The sequence below is a fragment of the Xyrauchen texanus genome, chromosome 46 (assembly GCF_025860055.1).
Source record: "Xyrauchen texanus isolate HMW12.3.18 chromosome 46, RBS_HiC_50CHRs, whole genome shotgun sequence".
Taxonomy (NCBI): Eukaryota; Metazoa; Chordata; class Actinopteri; order Cypriniformes; family Catostomidae; genus Xyrauchen; species Xyrauchen texanus.
The window spans coordinates 15490092-15516081 of record NC_068321.1 but is presented as its reverse complement, the minus strand read 5'-3'; the positions used below and the strand labels follow the sequence as shown (position 1 = coordinate 15516081).

General features: G+C 38.6%; 1 protein-coding gene across 3 annotated transcripts in view; it reads left to right on the top strand.

The window, feature by feature from the left end:
* Positions 1-7164: 7164 nt before the first annotated feature.
* LOC127638445 (hepatocyte growth factor receptor-like) overlaps positions 7165-25990 on the top strand; it is an 83794-nt gene continuing 64968 nt past the window's right edge. For 2 of the 3 annotated variants that reach the window (XM_052119979.1, XM_052119977.1), the window contains exons 1-2: positions 7178-7291; positions 8864-10058. In XM_052119979.1, the coding sequence (XP_051975939.1) occupies positions 8877-10058 (1182 nt within the window). In that variant the 5' untranslated portion in view covers positions 7178-7291; positions 8864-8876. Of the gene's footprint in view, positions 7292-8863; positions 10059-25990 lie in introns of all 3 variants that reach the window. The other variant, XM_052119978.1, reaches the window with a different exon arrangement.

The following is a 25990-nucleotide window of genomic DNA, read 5'->3' as shown; positions in this document are numbered from 1 at the left end:
ACGCACAAAACTGGCACATTCCTTGAAGACATGCCAGTTAATATTGCTTGGCAAACATTAGGCAATGTTTATAGTGTAGCCAGTTAAACAGAAATAAGCACCTAGGCTCATGGTTACTGAAATAAAGTGGAGTGAAATAAATCACAAGGATGCTTATTTATCTTTTACATTCCCCTAGTGAGCCTTTGGACTGCAAGTATTGAACCAGTGCTTAATGCTTAGCAGGTAAAATGTTGGGTGATATTGACATTATCAGCCATTCATATATTCAAAATATCTAGTTAATAAATAGTTTCTGTTAAAAAAAAAAAATAAATCAGTGGAAGGTGGATCACAGGTGACATTGACCTCAATCTAGTTTGCCTCAAACCCAGGTTTAGGTACCATGAAAGTTGGTCGGCTTTCTACCTACCTAGCATGCAGCCTTCGAAACTAGACAGCCTATATCTCATTTCTGATTGTTGATGACTTGCAATCCACAGCCTATTTCTTGATGAATGTTTTTGAAAATGGTCATGTTGCAGGATTAGGTTAAATTACCCATAGATCAGTAGGTATTTTATGTCAGTAAACAATGAAAAGTTACAAGTGAACACTCCTTCCACTATGTGCCGCCAGTATTCCGTTGCAGGATTTGCTTATATGTTGTATTGCATTGCTGTGTGCACCTCCTCCTGGTTAAAATAATGCAATTCTACGGAAGCCCTGAAATCGCAAGGTGAAAAAACAATTTACTAGGTGAATTTTTTTTAGGTGTCTTAGGGGTACTTATTAGAGTACTTCAAAACAACGCGCAAGGCATTAAAAACTACAATGACAGACTACAGGACTGTGTTTGTGCTGCTCAAGATTTGCAAAGTGTAGATTTACTGCATCATTACTACGACCAGCGATCGGCATCTTCATTGTTTGTATTCACCACTCTGTGGAAGAATGCTTATGTGCGCAGGCTCATAGTGTTTCTTTACAAAGTGACATCGGGAACTACTGGCCTGGCATGCATAATACAGCTTTTTAGTCATTTTAATGGATTTTGTCCTCTCTATGCAAAACTTTTCAAAAATGCAAAGGAAAACCTTTTCCGATTTAGTACATAGTTGTTGTGTAAACGTACCCTTAGTAATTTCCTGAGCCTTTGTCCTACACACATGAACACAAAAATCTCCACAATCTTTATTTTTTTACGTTTTTTTTTTTCCACTATATTTTATTCTCTCAGTTCTTTTTCTGAAAATTAAAAAAAAAATGTATCTAAATGTATCTGTATTTTAAATATTCTCTGAACATTTCTTTTCTCTGAATCTCTTTTTTCTCCACAAAATTACGTTTTTTTATTTTTAGCTAACAATTAGCATGTGATACCAATATCGGCCACCAGATACCACTATCCGTAAACATGAAATCTTATGCTGACAAGATGACAGACAATGAGAGTTTTTTCTGTTTCTGTTATTCTTGTTTGATTACTTTTATTATATTCTTTCACCTGGTTAGAATAAGATGTCATGATTTTTACAGTGGCACCTGGTGGCTGAGGTAGATAACACATGCTAATTGTTAGCTAGCAAAACAAATAAGAATAATTCTAATGTGTTGCCTCTTGAGAAGTAAATACATTTAAAGAGAATTTTCCAAGAATAGAAGGAGAGAAAAATTTATATTTGCGAAGATTATTTTGTTGTTGTAGGACATACAGTAGGCTCTGGAAGGCGCTAAGACACCTAAAATAAATTTCACCAAGTGATTTTTGTATTTTTTATTTTTTTCATTTTGCGCTTCAGGGCTTCTGTACAATATACATTTTCTTTTCAATAATCCATTGTTTTCACATGGAGTTGGGAGCCACTAGGTTAATTAAATGTACTATTACAATGTATTTCAATGACACTGAATATATCACTTGTCTTGCAATGCCTTCTTATTCTATTACACCCCTATGAAGTGCAGTTACCAATTAACATGGAAGATGTATAGCTTTGGATAGAGCAATTCAATATCTTTCAGATGGTGTTATCATCTGAATATCTACACAAAACTTTGCTGTGTCCTGCAGAGGTTTGCACTGGATCAGAGGTCTTCTGTCAATGTGCAAAATTAGATTTGTACATGGCCATGTAGAGTCATCATTTTAAGTTATCTGTAGGCATCTCATAGTAGACATCTCACATTGAATAGAACAAAGACAATAGTCATAATACAGGTTTGTTTTTCAATAGAGAATGACATCTTCTATGATACAGAACGGATGGTAATGTTCTCTGTATACCCCCACAGAGTCCCACTACCAGGTGTTCATTTCCACTGGCAGCACAGTTGAATCATTGTCACCATAGAAACAAACAAAAAAATAAAACAGTATACCTCCTGTTCACTGTATATTCAGCTGCCTGGAAAATTTGAATCAGTGGAAATGCCCTCAATTTTTGTCATCCTTATGTCATTCTGTATTCCTTCCTTGTACAAATTTCAATTGTTTTTGACATTCTGAGGATTAAAGGTATGTTTGTAACATGGGGTCTTTTTGTGATAACTGCGTTTGTCAAACCTGCAGCCTGAAGTGGAACTAGTTTTCCAAAGTTTTTTAGGAAAATTACCCACTGAATAAACAAAAGAGGGATTTTAGTGACTAATGCTGTTTGAAAAATGTAACAAGCTTACCGTACTGGGATGAAGGGTGATGACCATGACTAAATGGAAAGCTCTTTGTTTTCTGCAGGGGCTTCATTCCATTCAAGTGAACAAAAAAGAAGGATATCTGATTATAAATAAACCCTAAGACTGTAAGGTTACAAACATGAATTAGATGGCTTTTTTGTTTTGTTTTTTTTTTTGTCTTGGGCTATTGTGGAGCAGTTTTTAAAATCTATATTTAAACATCTGAACTTATGTCAAATTTCCCTGTTTCAAACAATGCCAACTGGGTGAACTAATCAGCTTAAGTGCTCTAAAACTTTTTTTTGAGCATATCTTTAACCCTAAAGTTTTTAAAGTTTAGATCAGTTTCCCTGGTACCTCGGGCCTTTAGTAAAACGGGACGTCATTCCACCCCCTGTACCTCATCCATTTTCATATCTATATATGTTTACTATCACAGTATAACTATTTATTTTAGTTATACTATTTATTTTAGTTATAAGAGAAATGAGTACTACATTAATACAAATAAGTACTATATCATATTGATTTTCTGTGCAACAATGGGGAAATATCTGTATCCCATAAACGTGCACACAAACATATTATACATGCTATTGGTTACTCAAGGTGGTGCTGTTGTTTGAGTGTTTGACTTAATTTACATTTGACATTGCTATTTGATGAAGAAACAATGTGGAAGAAAACTATAGCAAGTGTAACACATTCACAGTAGGATATGGATATTGTCATTTGGGTGTACTACTGAAATTATGTAAGTTGTGCATCTATTTAGACTCAATAAGTGCCTGAGAAAATACTTATGTGTATTGTATGTGTTATGTGTAGCTCAAAATATGTTTGACAGCCAGTTGCATCTCATAAATCCTGTTCTAGATTTGTCCTGATTTGTTGCATTATTTCTTTGCTGTATTAAAAATAAAATATTAAAATATATTTAATCACGTTTTTTCTAACTGCTTTGAAGATGTTTTTGAAAATGTGACCATATCTGGGCCATATCTGTTTGTTGTAAATATAAGTGCCAGGCAGGGCCGTAGCTGATGGGCTGAAAGGTGGTAACGATTCTAGTGGCCCACAGGCCCAACAACTAATTTTAAACTGTATTTTTTAATACAAAAGTGGCCCAGACCAATATAGTCAGCGTGCCCAGAATTTCTTTCTATGGCCCTGATGCCAGGTCTCTAAAGACCAGAATATGTAAGAGTGTTTGGTGACATTCCCATGCATTTAAGGGATAAACCTTTCCTGCAATAACAATCTCCATTCCATTTCTCAATATATTATGATATTGCTTTTATTAATAGATCATAGATAACATCAGCTTAGCTTCCTCTGTGGCAAGGATTCTTAAGACAGATACAAATTAGAGGTAAAACTGCATCTTTATTGTGGAGTGGGTTGGCGTAGTGGCTAAAGCACAGGGCTGTTAATCAGAAGGTCATTGGTTTTAACCCCACGGCCCTTGAGCAAGGCACTTAACTCCAGGTTGTTCCAGGGGGATTGTCCCTGTATTGCACTGTAAGTCGCTTTGGATAAAAGCGTCTGCCAAATGCATAAATGTAAAATGTAAATGTTTATTGTCCAAAGGTCAAATAAAACTGACATCAGTGTATTTTTTACGGCATTAAATACCATAAACTGCAGCAAGATAATAAAACCTGCTGTAATAATCAATCTGTGCTTTTCAGCAGCCAATTTTTGAAATGGTCATGCAATATGGATGTCAAGAGGATGGTTATATTACTGCTCAGCTGATGAGCACAAAAGCAAAGACCCCCCTTTCAAATGAACCATGACAGGTTTAAATGGTCAGCCATCAATCAGGGTTTACAGTAAGAGAATGACCAGGTCAGCAGTAACCTGGATTCTTCTGAGCGTGGTGGTGATAAATAAAACCTGAGAATAAGTTAGGCTCAATATGATGAATAGTGTGGGTGGTAAATCTTTATGGATCAGCTCTGTAGATGATCACTCTGTGTCAGACGGCAGATCACACCTTTTATTGATGGGTTTAAATCTAATGTGGAGTAAGAGAGTGCGCTGTATGCACCAGGTCACCACTAGGTGGCAGTAGAAGGCCTTAAATAAACATAATCATATTCTCTAAACTGAGTACCCTGTGTATGAACTTTGTGGCACAAACACTTGATGATGACACATAGTATTCACATTTGGAGTTATTATAATAACATGCTGATCAAATCTGACCACAAAAATATTTTTGAAATGTGTCATGCTCACAAGACCTGTTATAAAAACAGTAACATACAATGGCAGATGGTGGATAAATACTGCATAGTTGGAGAGAAAGTCATAGGTCCAGAATTTCACACTTTGTAGTTTATTTATTACTGAGTGACAGTGTAAAATTGGTCACAGCAGTACCCTTTATCTGTCCATATGCTTTCTCACAATCAGGATTTGTTTTTACTGTAAATACCCATGAATAAAATCTAACACAGTGGGATACACTTCGTTAAGCCCTTTAAATTGAGACAATGGACACACTGAATGCAGAGTATTGAGTCTTTGTATGTAATACAGTGGAATCAAACTCGTTATCAGTAACATAGAGGACTATTATTGATGTGCTGAGCTCAATTGCACACTGACGGAAGGTCAGTGCATATGAATTTCCATATTATACAAAGCAATATACTGTACATACAATTATGCAGTTGGGTCATTAGAGAGATTGATGGAAATCAAATTTAAAATTACAGAGAATTACAGTCTTTTCATTTCTGTTGTCTTTAAATGGAAAGCTTGATACATCAATTGACTAACTAGAGGGTTTGATAAAAGTCAATATGTTCCTGCTCTTAACCCCCTGAGATCACTGCGTGACTGCTGTGTGCATTCCTCTTTTTTATTTGTAACTAGTAGCAACTAATAAACAAGCACACAAATAATAATAATTTTCTAGAGCAAATAGTTTTACAAAAAATTGATGTCCACATATATGGACAACAGGACTAAGTTGTGACAATTTAAGTAATACCAAGCTATAGAAAGTCAGATTCTATTAATCAAATAGTTATGTGTCCAGGAGTGTTGGATATTTATGTATTTCATATGTTATAGAAATTATATCTGATTTTTTATAAAGCTAAACAAATAATTCTGATTTAAAGTAATGGCCAGCATCATCAAATCACTGCCAACCATGTTAAAATATATGTGAAAATGCACAGTAAATATACAGGAATGCATCTAATTTTAATTAATAGAACCATATTGTAAAGTAATAACAAAATAATATATATCAAAATTTATATTAAAATGAAGCGGATTGACACACAGATTTGTTCATGTGAAAAGTTATTAAAAATAATGAACATGTTTTTGGAACGTCTGTAAGAAAACCGCTCCACCGAATCCTTCGTGTTTAACATCATGCCAAAGCAGGATTAAATGAATGGAATTTTTAAAGCAGTATATCAAACGATACTACTACGAGACACTACTCTTTACAAACAAACAGGTTTCAGTGAAATTGTTTAAAGAGCTTTCATATCAGAGGCACTTTTGTTGGCGCTACGTCCATAGAAGCAGTTCACGGAAATCGACGCCATGATGTTTGGTCACGTGACTCCATGAGTCAGAAGTTTTACCATTAAATGAATCCTTAAGAGTGTCATGAACCATATGCAAAGGGTTTAAATTTAAATTATGCGCTGTGTATAGCGAACCCAAAATAGCGAGTCCTCGCATGAGGCCGTGGGGTCACACAAGCTTAAAGGAATTTTCCAGGTTCAAAACAAGTCAAGCTCAGGATTTGTGGCATCATACCACAAAAAATATTTTTGACTGGTCCCTCCTTTTCTTAAAATAATTACATAAATCTGGTTAAAAGTGGGGAACTTACGATGGAATTTTTTGGAAGGTTTTAAGGAAGCTTATAATTTTATAAACACATTTATAGAATTCCTCTGTTAAAACTCATCTATTATTTGAGCTGTATAGTTGTTTAAATTGTCTATATTTATATATAGATTTATTTATTTATTTATTTATTTTTTTTTTTAGAAAAGTAGGGGCAAGTCAAAATTACATTTTAAATTTAATTTTCAGCAACATTATAATTTCAGTTTCGGTGAATTTCATCAACAGCCAATCATCGAACTCGCTTGCACCACAACGAGTGACGCAACTGTGAATGATCTGAATGCACGCACCTGAGAGACCCATTCCATCATTGATGCATACAACATTGAGTAACGACCCGCAGCGTTTGCGGAGAGAAAAAAAATAACAAGCCTTTTAAACTGATGTGACCCTTTCATGAGTCAACCGTTGGAGTGAGTAAATGCTTACAGGGTTGAGGAGAGAGAGAGAGAGAGAGAGCCGTTGGAGTGAGTAAATGCTTACAGGGTTGAGGAGAGAGAGAGAGAGAGAGAGAGAGAGAGAGAGAGAGAGAGAGAGTAGAGTGTGAGTGAGTGAGTGAGTGAGTGAGTGAGTGAGTGAGTGAGTGGGGGGTAACTTTTAACCAGAGACAAACTCACCGCTGCATCCCACCTCGAGACTGCTGGCATCCGTCAGAAACAGCGCGCGCACGTCTCGAGCGAGACGGACCGTTAAAAGATGTGATTGTTTTTTCTTTCTGTCTCCGACAGTTATCTTTATTTTACAGGTGAGTGCGTGTCAGTTTTATAATTTGACCGTTTACAGTTGAGGATAAGATGTATTAGGGAATATTATGTCTTTCCAGTTACATTTAGTGGGCTGTTGTTGACTATAATATCAAACTACCTCACTTTCTATAGAGTATGTCTATGAACTATCAACATAAACCTAATTTTCTCGATTTTGATGTGGCTAGAAAATGTACTTTTGGTGTTTGTTTCTTCCCTGAATTTTCTGCTGCACTTCAGTGTTTGCAATATGAGTCATTATCTGAATCTGTAGGTTTCGTTGAAGCGCAGGTAAGAAAACAGAAACCTTTGGTTGGGGATTTTTAAACGTAGTGTTTGTTTGGAAAGTAGATTTATTTACCAATGTATCTCTTAACACCCTACAGAAACGTCTAAGGCTGCAAAGAGCACAGTCTTTTCAGAAATTGATGCGGTTGTGCGAGTGGACCTTCAGTGAAGTGTTTTGAAACTGTTTTGAAGTTTAAGTGGTTATGTTTAGAAATGCGCTGCTAAATGTGAAACTGCAGTTTTAACGTTCAGGGGATATTTCTACCTGGTTTGACCATTACATTGATACGTGTGTAGCCCAGTTTAGTCAGGTTTATTCTGGCATAAATCATCTTTAATAATATGTACTGAAATATAACCAGTTCGTTGAGATGTTACCACATGACGCACAATTCTGAAATCTAAAAACATGTTTATCAGGTGTTTTGAAACAGTGAAATATATGGACGAAATCATTCATATCACATTAAATAATGGCAAAGTGTAACAGTTTCCTCTTCTTTTTCATCAGTCTCTCTCGTTTCTAAACATATGTTTTACAGTGAAGTATAGTAGTACTCAACCCACTCCAATTGCTTAGATAACTGTAAGGGTGAATCCCATTACCTCTCTCGCTCTCGCTCTCGCTCTCTAAACCTTAATAGCGCCCTCCTAGTCCTAGAGGAATAGCATTTAAGTACACCAACGTTAAATCACTTCTCCAGCATCCGCAGCCTACCAGGCTTAATTGAGTTTATCAACCACTCCCTTGAGAACGCTGTCTAAAGTTAGACTTGTCACCGCAGTGCACTCAGTGTCTCTGATGATTCGCCTCTTCTGGTACACAGCCACAAAAGTGCTGTCTAAGTCAGAGGCACAAGACCCATTTATTGTTTCCCTCTTTCTTTTATCCATGGCTTGGTCATACAAAGTGAGTGGTGAATTATTGAGGCTTATGGTGCTCAATAAATGCCACTACAATGCACAAACTAGTGATATCATTGTTATTGCGGTGTGTGTGGTTGTGATTTACAAATGTCATTTGTCCAGAGTAGCTTGTCTCAGTCACAAGTCCAAAAAGCTTTTGTGTCTTTGTATCATGCACTAAGGGGTTCTATATATAGAATATTACCAGAAGTCTTTTTAGTATGCTATTCATTTTGATATGCTCAAACAAATGTCTGAAGCCACTGTTATAATACACTGGAGCTGCAGAATATTTATTGATGGTGCAAATTCAAAGGGAAAAAAATGTTTGGTATGCACTGTCTGTCACAACTGATTTCCATTTTCTTTTTACTCAGCAGAGAAACAAAGATGAGAATAAACTACTGTGATACCACTTGCATCCTAGTCATTCTTCAGACGCTGTGGTGGGGCTTGAAAAGTCAATGTGAAGAACAAATCGAAAGCTCCAAACTCAACCTCTCGGTGACCTATGACCTCCCTCAATTTGTGTCTGACACTCCTATCCAGAAGCTGTTGGAATTCAATGGAACTGTGTACATAGGTGCCGTCAACAAGCTCTACACCCTGTCAAAACATCTAAAGAAGATACAGGAGTATAAAACCGGACCAGTGCATGAGAGTCCAGACTGCAAGGCGGCAAGTCCATGTGATGGTTGCAAAGACATACCCCTTAACACTAACAACACCAACATGGCACTGCTGATGGAGACATTCTATGATCTTGAACTTTTCAGCTGTGGCTCAGTTGGGAATGGTGTCTGCAGCCGTCACGTGTTAGAGGATGGTCCCTTGGATGCGGAGGTAACTTGCATGTATACAAAGAAGAATGAAGGCGGAAGTCACGGCTGTCCAGACTGCCTGGCCGGGGTCTCAGGCACTCAGATCCTCAACGTGATGAGTAGTGGCGTGGTGAGGTTCTTTGTTGCGAACTCAGAACCTCTTGACCCAACCAGCACCTTTCTGCACCACACTATTTCGGTTAGAAAGATGAAGGAGACTCAAGATGGCTTTGAATTCTTTTCTGAGCAATCTTACATGGACTTAGCTCCAGATTTGCGCGGGAACTACCCCCTGCGCTATGTTTACTCCTTTCAGAGTGGCCCATATGCATATTTCCTCACTGTCCAACAGGAAGGTGGGAGCTTGAATGCCTTTCACACACGAATTGTTCGCATGTGCTCGTCAGATCCGGAGATACTACGATACGTAGAAATGCCCTTCGAGTGCATTTACTCAGAGCGAAGGAGAAAGAAGCGCTCAGCACAGCTGGTTTTCAATGTCCTCCAGGCCGCACATGTTGCCAAAGTCGGCTATGACTTTCAGCAAGAGATGGGCCTGAAAGAGGGTGAGGACGTGCTGTTTGCTGCCTTTGCCCGCAGTAAGCCCGATTCGCCAGACCCCACAGCGAGCTCTGCAGTGTGCCTTATCTCTATCACGGACATCAATAACTTCTTCAGGGATTTCATGCAGAAGGGTTACACAAGGAAGCTCTACCACTTTACAGGATCAGAAGAGAAAACCTACAACCAGGTAAGAGGGAAAGAACTTACAATTATTTAAAAGGGATAATACACCCATAAATGAAACTTATGTCTCCTATATTACTTTTTATCTTCCGTGGAACACAAAAGTTGTCCTCAGTCACCATTCACTTTCATTGCTTATCTTTTTCATAAAATAAAAGTGAATGGTGACTGAGGACAACATTCTTCCTAATTATCTCCTTTTGTGTTTTGCGGAAGAAAAATGGCTTTGGAACAACATGCTGTTGTAAATGATGACAGAAATTAAATTTTGGGTGAACAAAGTAAACAAACCATATATTATCAGCAGTCAATTGTTGCTAAGCTACAAGAGTGTCTTGTCATTTAGTGAATGTACCATTTTGCAACATCTAGTAAACTACTGTTTACAAGATATTTGCTGACCCTTTCAAAACACTGGCCATCAGAGAGCAATTCTGACTCCTTGTCAGCCCAGTTGCTAGCCTTTATCTTCTGCCTATCATAAATCACTGACCCTTCTCATCTTTTTTACTCATCCATCACCATTCATTGGATCAATCGGTAAATCATGCCGATCGATAAATGACATGAATTTAACTGCTGATGACTCCCTGAGGGGCCCGTCAATAACTGCAGGGCTGATACTTCCCTGAGTTCAGTACAAAACATAGTCATAAAACTTTGTCACTAAGCACATACATCCCACAGATATGCATGGTAAGTAGTTAATTTTCTGTACATAGAATATATATCTGAATACATAAAGCCAAAGAATACAAAGATACCCAGATGATCAAAACTACTCAATCAAATTGACGTGACTGAACAGACAGAACAACATGGGCCAGGCGGATGAGTGGAGAAAGTGGGGAAAGCCAAAAATAAAACTAGCCTCATCATGTCCTTTTATTGCTTTGTTTTTAAAACACACATTTTTCTCTTTTGAACTGAAGTATGAACTTCATTTCTTGCATAACAATCAGTTTACTTTTGTAGTCAATAGGGGTGTAAATATTTGCTCTGACAGTGATTCAATTTGATTGCAATTCTTTACCTAACGATTAAGATGCACTGTGAAATCTGAAATTTGGTCATAATTCGATTCAAATTGGATTTTGGATAGTGGATTTTGCCGATAACGATAACTAAGGTGGTGGGAAAGGCCAATAAGCAATTAATCTTCAGAGATTTGTTTTTAATAGATTTATAGAATGTCAAAAATATGTCTTATAGTTTCTTTACTATGTTCAAAGTCAGAGTCCAAAATAAACAAAATCCCAGATGCAGTTCTTTGTTCAACCAGAAAATTAAGATTTGGTTCATAACGCAGAACTTTTAGGTATAAACAAGCCTGAGACTTTCATTTTGAAATAACAAAAAAGAAATATTGGAAACTATCAGCATACTTTTTTGCTAATAAACGATTGGCAGCTGTTGGCACCAATTAATTGGTAAAACCGATATATTAGTTTAGTTTTTTTTATGTCACGATACCAATCCAATACCTGCACACTGTCTGACTGACACACACCTGCTTTCAAATGTCCACACGCTAGTGCTGCGTTATTGCTTTTACACCGAAATGGACAATGAATCAAATTAAGATCATGATATGTCCTAGTGTGATTATTAAACCGCGAAAGGCAGCGATCTTAGTCCGTATGAGCTGCATGCTTTAAATTAATGTGTGAAGCTGGCCACACATACACTGGAAACTCCACATACATTAAGAATCATTTTCGTTTTATGAAATGACAAGGCAGAGCTCTATTCCACTGTGAAGCATGCAGAACATGTAGACTATATATTTATTATAGCTGTAAGAATTAACGCATTAAAGTTTGCGATTAATTAAAAAAATGTAACATGTTATTTTTCTTAATCACGATTAACATATTTACCGTTAATACAGCATAAACACTGGTGTGAAAGGCAGAACCTTTTTATAGTGTCCACCTGGATTTATAACATGGATGCGCCAACGGGAGCCTACAAGCTTAGTATAAAATAGCATAACGCTGCAGTCCCATAGACATTCTATGGACAGTACTGTTGTAGCCAGTATTGGGTGTAACATTACTAAGTAATTAATTACTGTAATAAAAAAAGTTAATTAAGGGATTACTCTTAATTTTTCAGTAATTTAATTACAGTTACTTCTGATGTAATTGTGTTAAATACTGTATAGACAATAGAACAGTTCTATATAAAACAATAGTGAATTTAATATAGAACTTTATCATCTAATATATATGTTTTCTAATTTAATGCAGCCTCATTAAATTTTTTGGCCAGTTCATGAATAATTAATTTGATTTTATTTGATTTATTTGAAAGAATTAAAAGAAAAGTTTAATGTCTGTCCTTGTATTTTTCATCTGGTTGAGGTTGTTAAGGGTTTTAGAAAGTAATTAGTAATAAGTAATGCAATTACTTTTCAGATGTAATTAGTACACTATTCGAATTACACTGTGGAAAATGTAATTAGTAGTTACTAATTAATTACTTTTTTAGAGTAACTTACCCAGCACAGGTCGTAACACGCTGTTGACTGTTATGATCTCTCTCATGATAGAGCCGTGGAGGATGTTATTTCAGAAATAAAAGAATCTCTGACAGTGCCTTTCTGTCATTGATAAAATTATGGAGACAGGAGGACTTAGCGCTATTTGATGTACCAAACAAGCCCAGATGGGATTTGTGATAGAAATCAAGTATTTTTCAGCCTATGTAAGGTGCATTTTAATTATCACAGAAGCACACCAAATTTTAACCATCACCAAAACACAATATGAGATGTTTTTGTCTGCAATGCTGTTGATGCTCTGAAACAAATCATGAACGCAGCTTCATGATTGCTGTAGGAAAGTGGATCAGCCACAGTCTACCGGCAGATTAATATTGTGGAGGATGACAGTTTAAGAGATTTATTGCCTATTGCAATGAATATGCATCCTATGGGGAAAATAGTTCTTTCAACCTTGGCAAACATTTTGTTACTTGAATTGGTGACATTTAAGTGCATTTCTGTGTAGATACTGTGGAAGGCTTTGGAAAAAGTTAATAAAGGATTATATTGTTACATATTTTTTGTTATAATTTTTTTTTTCTCCTTTTTTCTCCCAATTTGGAATGCCCAATTCCCACTACTTAGTAGGTCCTCGTGGTGGCGCAGTTACTCACCTCAATCCGGGTGGCAGAGTACAGGTCTCAGTTGCCTCCGCTTCTGAGATAGTCAATCTGCACATCTTACGTGGCTCATTGTGCATGACACCTTGGAGACTCGGAAGCGAACCACGAACCACGCACAACTTACTACACACCCCATTAAGAGCAAGAACCACCAATCGCGACCACGAGGAGGTTACCCATGTGACACTACCCTCCCTAGCAACTGGGCCAATTTGGTTGCTTAGTAGACCTGGCAGCATGCCCTGGATTTGAACTCGCAACTCCAGGGATGGTAGTCAGCGTCAATGTTCGCTGAGCTACCCAGGCCCCTGTTACATAATGTTTTGTTTTCTTTCCTAAGATGGAAGTAAATGCACTTTGACAAAACGTTCGTGATTAACTACAAAAATTATGCGGTAGTTGACTGACAGCACAAAATATTTATTTAATTAAATCACAGCATTTGTGCTTTAACGATTTAACGACACTGGGCCATGTAGCAAACTGTTTAACTGTCAGAAGAAGTTAAGCTTTTATCATCAAATAAAAACACATCAAATAAAAGCTCACGTATAAAACAAAATCATAATTCAACAAAAAGGCTACATGCCTGAAATGGAAGAAATAGCAACAGGAAAATACAATATAGTAAAATGTAATATTCTCTGTTGTAATATTAATAATAATCATAAAAAATAACCAATGTATCACAAGCAAGGGTGCTGTTGTGCTGAATAAAAGTTTGTATTATTTACTTGTTACAATCAATTTTAGCCATTCTACTTCCACATGACTGAGCCGTTGGATTAGCCATGCCCACTCTTTCCAAAACCTGCCCTCCAAAGATACTACATGAGCTTTATTGTTTTTATTGTTAAAAACAACAGCAGCAAAATAGTGCCCTCAACTGACAACTGTTATGAACAACATGCCTTAAAAATGACAGTAAGATCTCAATAATTTGCTGCAACTACAACACTTTGAGAACATGCAAAATGATTGACAGGTCTAAAGCATCATTGTCGTTGGCCTGAGTAAACGATGACAGAATTGTATTTTTTTTTTTTTTTTTATTCTATCCCTTTATAGGGTGTTTGCTTGAGGTCTGTAAGAGCAGGCTTGTTTAACAAACATAAATCATGTTGACTGTTCTCTGAACTTTTCAGTTTGCATTTGTTGTCTTATCAGAGTATGTACAGCGGGGAAGCCAAGACCAGTACCCAGCAGGTGTTTCTTCAACTGTCTCTAACAGTCTTTGTACTTTAGCAGTTCATATCGGCCAGACCGGTGCTTCTGGCCTTTTCCCGGAGACAACCAGATCTCCAGCCTGTTTTACGTGTTTCAGTGCCCTGAACTTTATCTGTCCAAACTTATAAAGTGCATTCAGTCATTTATTATGGCAGAAGTGCTACAGACTCCACTCAGATATTTTAAACATTTTTATTATGTGGATCTTAACTGCTCAAAGTTAACTCTGGTTCTATACTTTTTCACAAGTCTGTTTGAAAGTATTTTCTTGGGCAACTTGGAAGGAGTGTTTACTTGTAGCTTTAAAGGATCCAGGCATCTTTTGAGATGACAAGGCAAGATGTGGGAAAACAATATTTATTTGTTGTGTGTGTGTGTGTGTGTGTGTCTCTTAGTGTGTAAAGGCTGATGGTAAATCATTGTGCCATTACTGGGAGTTATGATACCAGTAGCATATGTTATGCAGAGTCTGACTTATCATCTCATGAAGGGGCAATTTACACAGTGCTGTAAAACAATTACATCATATAGAGACATGGTAATTAAAAAAAAAATTGTGCTTAGACTACTGATTTTACAAACCAGGCTCAAGCAGGTTTGCCTTTGCCTGTGGAAACATTGGTTCCCCGTCTGTCTATCACTTCGACATTGTGTCGAAGAAGCGACACTAGGGGTCTCTCTTGAGAGCCTCGCACATCTCTGAACTTGAGAAAAGGCCAATGAGAAATTGGCAGACAGAATTTGCTTGTCCCGCCCCCAGACATACAGGTATAAAGGGAGGGAAATGCGTCTGTTCATTCAGAAATTTTCTTCGGAGCCAACCGGTTGTGTGAGCAACGAGCTGCGATTCACAAAACTGTTCACCTCATCTCTAAGAGCTTATGCTGTTGGACCTACGGTGCATATCACCTGCTTTCTCCTTCTCTGCACGGCAGTGCAGCTTTGCCCCTGGGTGCTTTGACAGCGCTGTTTAAAAGGGAATATTGTAAAAGAGTTTGATTCTCTAAAAGAGCAATACACAGCGACGTTGAACGTCCTTTTCAGGACACATCTTTATAAAGATGCCCTTCTGCCCCTGTGTAGTTCCTGGATGCGGTCGAGTTCTCTCCACTCCTGATGGTCACAGGCGCTGCCTCGTGTGTCTGGGCCGTGATCACACCAAGGGAGTGTTTGTGGATGGTTTGTGTTCTCACTGCGAGAACCTTACCATGGCAACTTTGCGGTCGTGTCTTTTCTTCCTAAAAAGGAATGCCACTCCAGCCGCCCCCCACGTCGCTCCTTCTTCCCACGGGATTGAGGACGACCCGGCTGCCGATTTGGGGATGGCAGCAGGCTCGGTTTCGCTGGGTACATCCCCACGAACCACCCGCCCCCGACACGCTCGTTGACTTCCGCCCGGGCTCGGGGTGACAGCAGCTCGCCATCCTCTTGAGCCCCCTGAGCTGGATGATGAGCTCGCCGCTGCATCTGAGACTGTTCCGGCATCTGACGTGGAAGACTCGATTGGGCTTCCTTCGGGTCAGCACGCCCAGTCAGAGGCTGACGCCCAGATGGCCGACATGTTTCCCGGGCTGCCGTCAGTGTGGGGTTGGACTGGAACCCTTCATCCTCCCCACAGCCTTTGCGGCTGGATGATTGGTTCCTCGGGTCTGGGCTCACAGGCATGCCCCCCCCGTGACTCTCTTACCCAAAGACGCGATAGTGCCTGTCCCTCCAGCCGAGATGAAGAAGGGTTGCTACAGCCCTTACTTCATCGTACCCAAGAAAGCTCCTGGGGCATATGGCGTCCTCCGCAGCGGTGCCTGCCCCCTTGTGGGTTTGGGCACACTTGATGAGAAGTGTGGCATCCTCGTGGTCACTGCCCAAAGGCACCTCCTTAGCAGACATATGCAGAGCAGCAGGTTGGGCAACACCCAATACCTTTACGAGATTTTACAATCTCAGGGTTGAGTCGGTTTCATCCTGTGTTTTGTCATGTCTGAGATGGTAGAACACGGTAACAACTGAACGGGTGTACCGCTTGCACCTAGCGCCCTTTCCCTCCACTAAGGTAATATCTTTTCCCAGGAGATCCCACTAACTCGGCTCCCTGGATGATTCCTCCCTAGCCCTCTGGTCCACGAATTCAGCGGAGGAATTCCCCGATCAGACCCACTACAAGTACTCAAATTACTCTGTACTGGAATAGGTGCTACACAGGTCGAGCCCTCGTGTGGACTTGTCCCCCTGTGTGTATTTTCCACGGTACGGTCCCCTTGTGAGCGAACCCGCGTCTCCCTTGGGCAGTCCTCACTGCCCCCCGGTCGCTGTGTTTGTAGCAACTCCTCCCTCCCAAAGAGGTAGGATCTACCACCGCGCCATTCTCCACATCCGACATAAAATCCCATCTGATGTATTTCACCACTCTTTACCTCTCTCAGCCTGGGCAGGTGTGGTCTCTGCAGGGTCTTTCCCCCCTGAAAGAATAGGAATTGGGAAAGAACGCCTTCCCTGTTGCGTGTTATAGCATTAAGATGGCCCCAGCCACTTTAACTCTATGCAAGACATATAGAGAGAAAAGGCACGGCTTGCTCCCATGCTTGGCACGTCGCCTTGTTCCACCCATATCGGGGTGTAGGGAACCAGAAGCTTATGACGATCTTATGGGGCGTTGGGGAAGGGTACGACAATCTGATACGGCTTGTCATTTTGGCACGCAACTGCCTGCCCGCACCTGTGTCAGCAGTGCACGTACATGGTTCAGAGCATGGCGTGATTAAAATTGGACCCCTAGTGTCGCTTCTTCGACATAACGTCGAAGTGAGGGACAGACTGGGAACGTCTAGGTTACTGTTGTAACCTCCGTTCCCTGATGGAGGAAATGAGACGTTGTGTCCTTCCGGCCACGTCACTGAACCGAGCCACTGTTAAGGCTGAACCTCATTGTCGGCTCCTCAGGCAAATTCCTGAATGAACAGATGCATTTCCCTCCTTTTATAGCTGTATGTCCGGGGGCGGGACATGCAAATTCTGTCTGCCAATTTCTCATTGGCCTTTTCTCAAGTTCAGAGATGCGCAAGGATCTCAAGAGAGACCCCTATTGTCGCTTCTTCGACACAACTTCTCGTTCCCTGGAGGTTACAACAGTAACCTAGACGATATCGGACATTGTAATGTGCTTTTGTTTTGATTGAATTTGGGTTTGCTGTCCTGTTTTATTGTTAATGTGGAGCCATAGTTATTTAAATATCATATCAGATAAATTGCCAAAGTCCGTAATAGACTCTTGCCCTTCGAGGGAAAGACACCACAGCTTTCAGACATCAACCCACTCTTTCAAAATTATTGATCCACCAGTCTGCTTTTGCTCTGCAATATTCGTCAATAAAGCAGACAGAATATAGTCCTTATTGTTAGGAATAATGGAGGCATACTGTGGATATGTCACAGTTGGAACCACCCCAACAAGCCTAGTGCATAGGGAGGGGGACACTTGAGACCAGCAATAACAAACAGCCACATTTAAGGTCAAAATTATCATTAGATTATAATTGATCAGGGGAACAACTGGCATATGCTGATTATTTTAAAATTGAATCTGAAGCTTGACTGATTGCAGACTGGAATATAATTCCTGAAGAGGGAGTTTTGATCGACAACCTTTTTAATTATTACAGCCATTGTGGCTAAATGAATATACATTAAATCAATGCTTAAAATTTGCTTTGTAAACATTTTCCCACATCTTTTGTTTTTACTGCGGTGCATAACCAAATATCAATGTAAATCAGATAGTCGAGCTCTTAGAGAAATAAATCACACTCAGTTTATGGAAAGTTCAATCTTGCAGCGCATTATTGTATGTTTTCATTATGTAAGGACAGGGTGTTTTACTAATGTGCTGTACTTGGCACGTATATATAAATGCGTGCCATGGCCTGTTTGTGCCCGTATCCTGATGTGTTTGTGCAGACATGACCAAACCTAGATTGTTTATAAGTTACAAGCTCAGCTCTGGAAGGTGACTTGATGCAAGGACACAAAACAATGCTGAAAGACACGGCACTTGTTGTGTCCTGCCTCCCCATGTCTCTTGAAAAAAGCATAGTTAAGCTGCTTGCATTGTTGGGTTTTCTGTGAGTATGTATGGAAGAGAAATGTATTTTATATGGGTGAATTGTGGTTTGTACTGAGGAAATAAGTCACCCTGAATCGGTGCTGGCAAAAGCAGACACACACACACACACACATGTTCAACAGCTCTGACTAGGGGACAGGTGGATGTGTACAGCTGTGTGTTTTCTCAAAATGTCAAGCCCCTGCAGTGAGTTCATGTTGGCAGCTTTGCCTTGGCGGGAAACCTGCATGACTGTGGACCATAATGGTAGCCAGTGGAGACCGGACAGCTGGCATCAACGTGCAAAAACCTCTCATCTAGAGGACGACCGATATATTGGTTGAACTGAAAACAGATCTCTGAAGCTAGCGGTTATTGGCAAAAATCCACACCGATAGTTTTTCCCCATTGCGTCCAGTGCTGGAGCGGCTGGAAAGGGTCCGCTGTCATTATATAGAATGAGAGCGGCCTCTAGATGCGAAATAAAAATAGTTGTGGTGTTTATTTTGACACGTGAGACTACAATCTGCATGGAGTGGAACACCTCAGATTTAAAACAGGATTTAAAACAATGATAAGGTATGTATACAGGACACTACAGTACATGTTGTCATACCATTATAAAGTAATTAATTTGTTGACTAGATGCTGCATTTGTAGAGAACATCAATATGTTTGCCGATAAGGCTCAGGGGATGCTGACATTAAAGCTAACCTCAAGCGGTTGGAACAATGTGGCAAAAATATATAAAGTCCTTCCAAAATTAGTTTATATCCAGCTGGTCATGTTTATGCATTTGTTAGCCAGCTAAGTTGCATATTTAAAGCTAGTGACATGAGAAATGTCTTCATGCAGCCGAGAGAAACGTATAAACAAATCAGAAACGCACCTGATTTAAATTAAAGTTTTTTATCCTCACTGTAATAAGACGACTTCAGATCAATCACATTCTTGCGCTAAAAAAGGCTAGACAGCGCAACAAATACAGTTGAACAAAAAGCAGGTGTCTAAATATGCTTTTAATGTTATTTAGTATCATCTAAAAAACCGCAATCCTGCACGGGATGCTGAATAAACAAAAACAAAGGGGAAAAAATACGTTTGTCTAGCGTGTTTACATAGAAAAACAAGTGGATGGTTACAAAAGCATTCAGTGTGAACAGCCCCTTACATTTGGTGGAGGTCTTAGGCCATGCATCTTGCTCTCTTATAAGCGTTTCTCAGATTAAGCAATGAGTTGTTTAAATGCTTTGTCAGGAAAGATGTTCAACTTGGAATCATGTGTCATTCGTTACATTCTTGCATTCAAGAATTTTGATGGAGCGCAAATTTGAACTAAGGAATCTCAAGATGTGTTCTAAGTATTAAACTATATTTAATTTGACTCAGTGACCTAAAAATCTTATGTTTATAATGCAACGCACCCGAGACACTACACAAGCATGTCTGATGCTTGTTGAAATTGATGGGTCCTTAAACAAGCCCTGAACTGATTGACAAATTCACTTGTGAAATGGATTGCTGTGAACTGTATGCCAATGATTGGCTTATGATCAATAATATGGTAAAAAACAATACATTGTATTCTAAAGCTGTTTTTTGTATTGTCTTATCAATGATTAACTCTTCTGCCACAAGATTGTAATGCATTTTAATTATCTGAATATATATATATATATATATATATATATATATATATATATATATATATATATATATATATATATATATATATATATCATATTTAAATATAACTATATATAATTATTTCATCATTATATATTGAATTATTGTTATATGAGGGGCTTTCTCAGCAAATATTTGTATATGCGATTAATTAATCGGGCATTGTGTAATTAATTCGAATAAAAAGATTTTTATTGATTGACAGCCCTAATATAAATATTTATATATTTATTTATTTTAAAGCAGTACAATACATTTTCATGGTTCAGTCAGTACAGTTTATTTTTGTAATAAAGTTCAGCACTATTTTACTTTGAGTGTTTATTTTTTTTCATTCAGGATCAATTTAAAAAACTATCGGTTGATTAATCAGTTATCAGCAGGTACTAACCAACTTGGTTATCGGTATCAGTAAAATCCACTCTCGGTCGACCTCTTATTTCATCTCCATCATGGAGGTAAGCACTTTTGGGGATTTGTCCTGATCTTTTTTTGGCTGACTTCAACTTCTCTCTGCTATAATTCCTGTTGTAATTAGCTTGTTTTCCAAGTCCACAATTGACTGTTTTCCAACTCTAATGCATATGTTGATGTCTTAAATACTCCCATAAAGCAAATAAGCATACAACCATAACTGATAAATGCCTGCACTCACAATCTGTGCTTTGGGAGGGTCTTCCCATACAAACAAACATACGATTGGCTAGTACTCAACTGTTTACACCAGGTTTATTGCACCACAGCTTGGTGTTGAGGTATCTGGCCCATATTCAACATTTATTCAGCCTTCAGGCTTAAAATACTTGTTGTTGTTCTCTGGGCATAATTTGCAAACATGTGTAAGTGGCAGATGAAGGAAAGTATTGCTCTGGTGAGAGTGATGAGTCAGTGACCCACAGGCATGTTGATCTATCTCTGGCTTTCGCCATACCTCCACTTCCTAATTTATTAGTCTCTGTGGTAATTTCCTGCTCTCCAGGTCTGTGAGTATGAGGGTTTGTTAAATAACAAAAATTGTCCACCTCCTATAAATTTAAAGGGATCCTTACCAGGTGTAAACAAATATCCGCTGAAGCGTTTAATGAGGACCGGTCTGGTCGGATATTCTATCAGCCCACACTGCTAAACGACTGAAGCTGACCGATCCAGACTATTTGTTTGGTGCAGTTCAAAGACCCTCTACTAATTGTTTTGGCCTACACAGTGGGGACCACAAATAAACGTTTGGGGGTATACTAGGCCTGAAACTCCCCTGCTATGTCAAAAGAGCCCTTACCCTTCACTACTGTCACCGTGGTGCTAATACCAGCACAATGGATCCATGGGATGTAGACTGAATGATTGTGTGCTTAAGTAATGGAACGGATTGTATTGGCAAGGAACTATTCTGCTTTATCACCTGCTGAGAACTCAACAATGCACTGCAAATAAGAGCTTATCTACGGCTTCCCTTCCACCTCATTCAGCGTGTCAGTCAGATATTTCTAGGCTTATCCTTCAGTAGACAGCCTGTGTGATCGCCCCGTCAAAGGGGAACAAGCTTTACCTGATACCTGACTTGTGAGTTTTGTGGGGCATAACGCACAATGTTTGGTCAGCTAATGGAATGGTCTTAAAATGTCAGTCAAGGCAGAGTGTTAAAGCATTGTGAGCACAGAGGGGATATTTGATGTGGTGCACATATTATAAGTAAAACTAAAGTTTACTTTACCTTGGATATAATCACATATTCTTGATTGGGGGGACCAAATGTGATCATTTAAGAATCAACCATTTAAAAACCTTTATCGGTCGAGCATTAAAGGCATATTCAATATAATTTAAGCTCAATCAACAGCATTTGTGGTGTAATGTCCATTACCACAAAAAATACATTTTAACTAGCCCTTCTTTTTCTTAAAAAAAACACAAATCTGGGTTACAGTGAGGCACTTACAATGGAAGTGAGTTGTGCATGTCTGTTTACATTTTGCAGTCAAAAGCAGAGAATATCCAGATGGCAGAAGTCTCATGTAAATGTACCTTTCTTGCATTGTCAGATTTTTGGAATAAACTGATTTTTGGTTGTTATCAGCATGTTGGTGTGTATGGAAACAGAATCAAGGTCTATAGTGTTTATGAACCTGTATTTAACTACAGTTAAATTAAAATTTAACAGAGTCAAATTAAAAATACTGCTCAACTAAACAGGAGGACAAATGAGTTACAAATGAGATAGGGGATCTTGCTATTGAATAATAAAAAAAGGCAATAAAAAGAGATGCCAACTTCCTAACTTCAAGTTGTTTTGTAAATACAAAAAGATAGCACAATGATGCATTGTTCTACTGTATTCTTTACAGACTCCTGCCATGCTTGATTATTTGTTTCTATTTGTTGCATTAGTGTGTTATAAACAGGGATGCCACCTGAAAACGAGCCTTTTCAGTTGCAGCACCAAGGCTTTGGAATAAGTTGCCTTTACATATTAAGTCTGCTCCAACTGTTGATGATTTTAAATCACTTCTTAAAACGCACTTGTTTGTTTTAGCATTTGATACATTGAAATTGTAACATTACTTTTAATGTTTTCTGTATTGTTTTTATCTCCTTTTGTGAATGTTGTTCTGGTATTCTTGTAATACATACCTTACTTTTTAACTAGTTTAATTTTACAGCACTTTGGCCAACAGTTGTTGTTGTTTTAAACGTGCTATATAAATAAATGTGACTGACTGACTAACACCTGATTGCTTTCTTTGAATCATAGTAATGAGAAATATGATGACTACGAAGGACAGAATTTAATGTGTACTCATGCCCTTGTGTTTTTGGCAGAAAGAAGGTATTTTGTAAGTAAAGACCTTGATCTTTGCTCAGAGCATTTTTTGTACGCTGTGTGTGTTTTTTGCTCAAATGCACAGAAAATAATTAACGCAAGGATTTAATCATATACCATACAGAAAACTAAAGAATGGCAATACATGTAAAACACGTATTATGTTAATGTATGGTTTTCACTGATATAAAGAATATGTGAACATGGAAGACCAGAAACTCAAGCTCATTCGAAGAAATTTCACATTCCACTGCGTACCAAAGTTCAAGCATGATGACCTGCAAATTAGGTTGACGAGAAGACGTTTGACCAATAGAAGATCAAATGCAATGCATAAATCAGGCAGATACGGCTCAGGAGCTTCAGTTATTGTTCACATCAACCGTGGTAAATGGTCTGCACTTATATAGCGCTTTACACTGTGTCCCAATCACCCATTCACACTCACACTCATACACCTGCAAGGCGCTAGCCTGCCATTGTGAGCAACTTGGGGTTCAGTGTCTTGCCCAATGACACTTCGGCATGAGGAGTCGTGTGGGCCGGGAATCAAACCACCAACCCTGCGATTGGCAGCCGACTCGCTCTACTACCTGAGCCACAGCCGCCCCAACCATTAAAATGGGGACAAAAATGTGATCTCAGTGATTTCAACCATGGTGTTATTGTTGGTGCCATACAGGCTGGTTTAAGTATTTCTGGGATTTTCACGCACAACACTCCCTAGAGTTTACTCAGAATGGTGCCAAAAACAAAAAACATCCAGTGAGCAGCAGTTTTCCGGACGGAAATGCCTTGTTGATGAGAGAGGTCAATGGAGAATTGAGCTGGCAGAAAGGCTACAGTAACTCAAATAACCTGTATGTGCAATTATAGTGAGCAGAATAGCATCTCAGAATGCAAAACACGTTGAACCTTGAGGCAGATGGGCGACAACAGCAGAAGACCACGTCGGAAACTTTATTAGGACCATATTGTTCCTAATAAAGTGCTCAGTGAGTGTATTTTCTCATTGTATTATTTGTTATTTGTGATTTATTATTAATTAAAACCAGAAGCCCTTAAGCATGACACCATATCCTGCCCATTTCAGTGTCTGAATTTGCCTACTGTGACCGTGGTGTGAAACAATATATTCTCTATTTTGTTTGCACATTTATAATATGTCATTAAAATAGTGGAATTGTAAATATGTACATGCCCACATATAAATTATAATTTTATATGTATGTTCATATATAGCTATATATCAGATTATTTTTACAGTATTGAAAATACTCTAAATTTTCAGTATTGGCATGTTCATTCTCATCTTCAGTTTAAGGTTTTTCTTTTTTTTTTTTACAAGTGTAAGGACATTTGTTTGTAGCAAAGTTCTCAGTAGAATGTCACCGGCGAAAAATAAATTAGCAGGATTATGAAACAGAAATTCTGCAAAACCCTTTAAACAGCTCTCAAAATAAGAATAAAAAGGCTTGTGTCTGATCTGTCCTGTCAGAGGCATGGTTTGCTCTCTCAGGCATATGAAGAACCATAAGATCATCACAGAAAAGCAGCCTTTACAGTCTGTATTGGAATTTATTATTCTGGCCAACTGCAAACCAGGCATTTAATCGCTCTGCTGCCCCTCTCTTACATAAAGGGCTGGATTTGATCTTTTAAAGGGTTTTTACGCTTCATAGTTTAAAAGTTGTTCTCTTTACCCTTTTATCAGATCCATGCTCCTTACATAAGGGTGGAGATTTTTTTCACATCATAATTTTGAACTGTAGCAGCAGGAGGGATGCTTGTGAGCATGTTCGTCTTGTCTGGTTTAATGAATGTGTGTTTCCACTAATGCTTTGAATAGATCCATGCTGCAGAAGTAAATAATGACAGACCGGGTCTCTGGAATGGACTCCACACTAAATGATCCCCTGTTTTCTTTTGTCAGTTTATCTAATTGAATGGATGTGCATGGTTCATAAGCACATCCATAAATATATTTCAGTGTTAGTCACTAGAGCAATAGTTCTCTCTTCTGTCTTGCTTTTTTTAAATAGACACTTAATTCGGACAGCAGTCAAGCCTGAGTGGTCGTTTACACAGAATGCATCTTTGTACTAAAAAAGCTGGACGTAGCACCAAGAATGGAGCAGAAGGCAGGTATTTTGAGATGCATTTTTAACAATGTAAGGTTTTTTTGTAACCCAACACGAAATCTAAAATATGGTGCCCCTGTGTAAGATGCTGAAAAAACAGTGAAGTATGGTGCAATGGTCATAGATGTCCATCTAGCACATTTTTACATAGGGACATTTTTTTTTAAACAGTATAGGTGGATGCAAAAACACGTTCGCTGTGTACGACCCCTATAGATATATTGCTTGTCACTATTTTTGTTGATGTAACTCATGTATCATTGACCTAAACTGTGATTTATGGCACATTAAACTGCATAGGAACTATGAAAAACAATCAAGTATTCTGTCCAGTGGGAACTGAAGTTATTAATCCTGCTTTGTTGTTTTAACAAATCTCTTTGATTAATTGCAATTTAATAACAATTCCAGTTTGATGAATGACTTTGCGCCAGAAGGATATTTTGTCTCACTTGTTTGTTCCAAGCATATTAATCATAGTGCCTTTTGAGTAAATTATCTCATAACATGCAGCAACAAGTGGTCAAATTGCAAGACAAGCAGGGATTTAACTGTGAGCAGTTGAATAAACTGATGAAGTTTTTAGCAAACATATGAGTGGCTGAACTGGACTATGTATTGTTTCCATGATGGAAACTCTAGTGAGGAGCAAAGCTCCCTGCTGACAGATCACTTGACTGCTGGGTTGAGAGACGGAGTCTAGAGGGGGACAGAGAGAAGGAAAGAGTGGTAGAAATAATTATTTGATTTGTGAGTGTATAGTGACTTAATCTACATTTCTGTTCAAAAGCCAGGT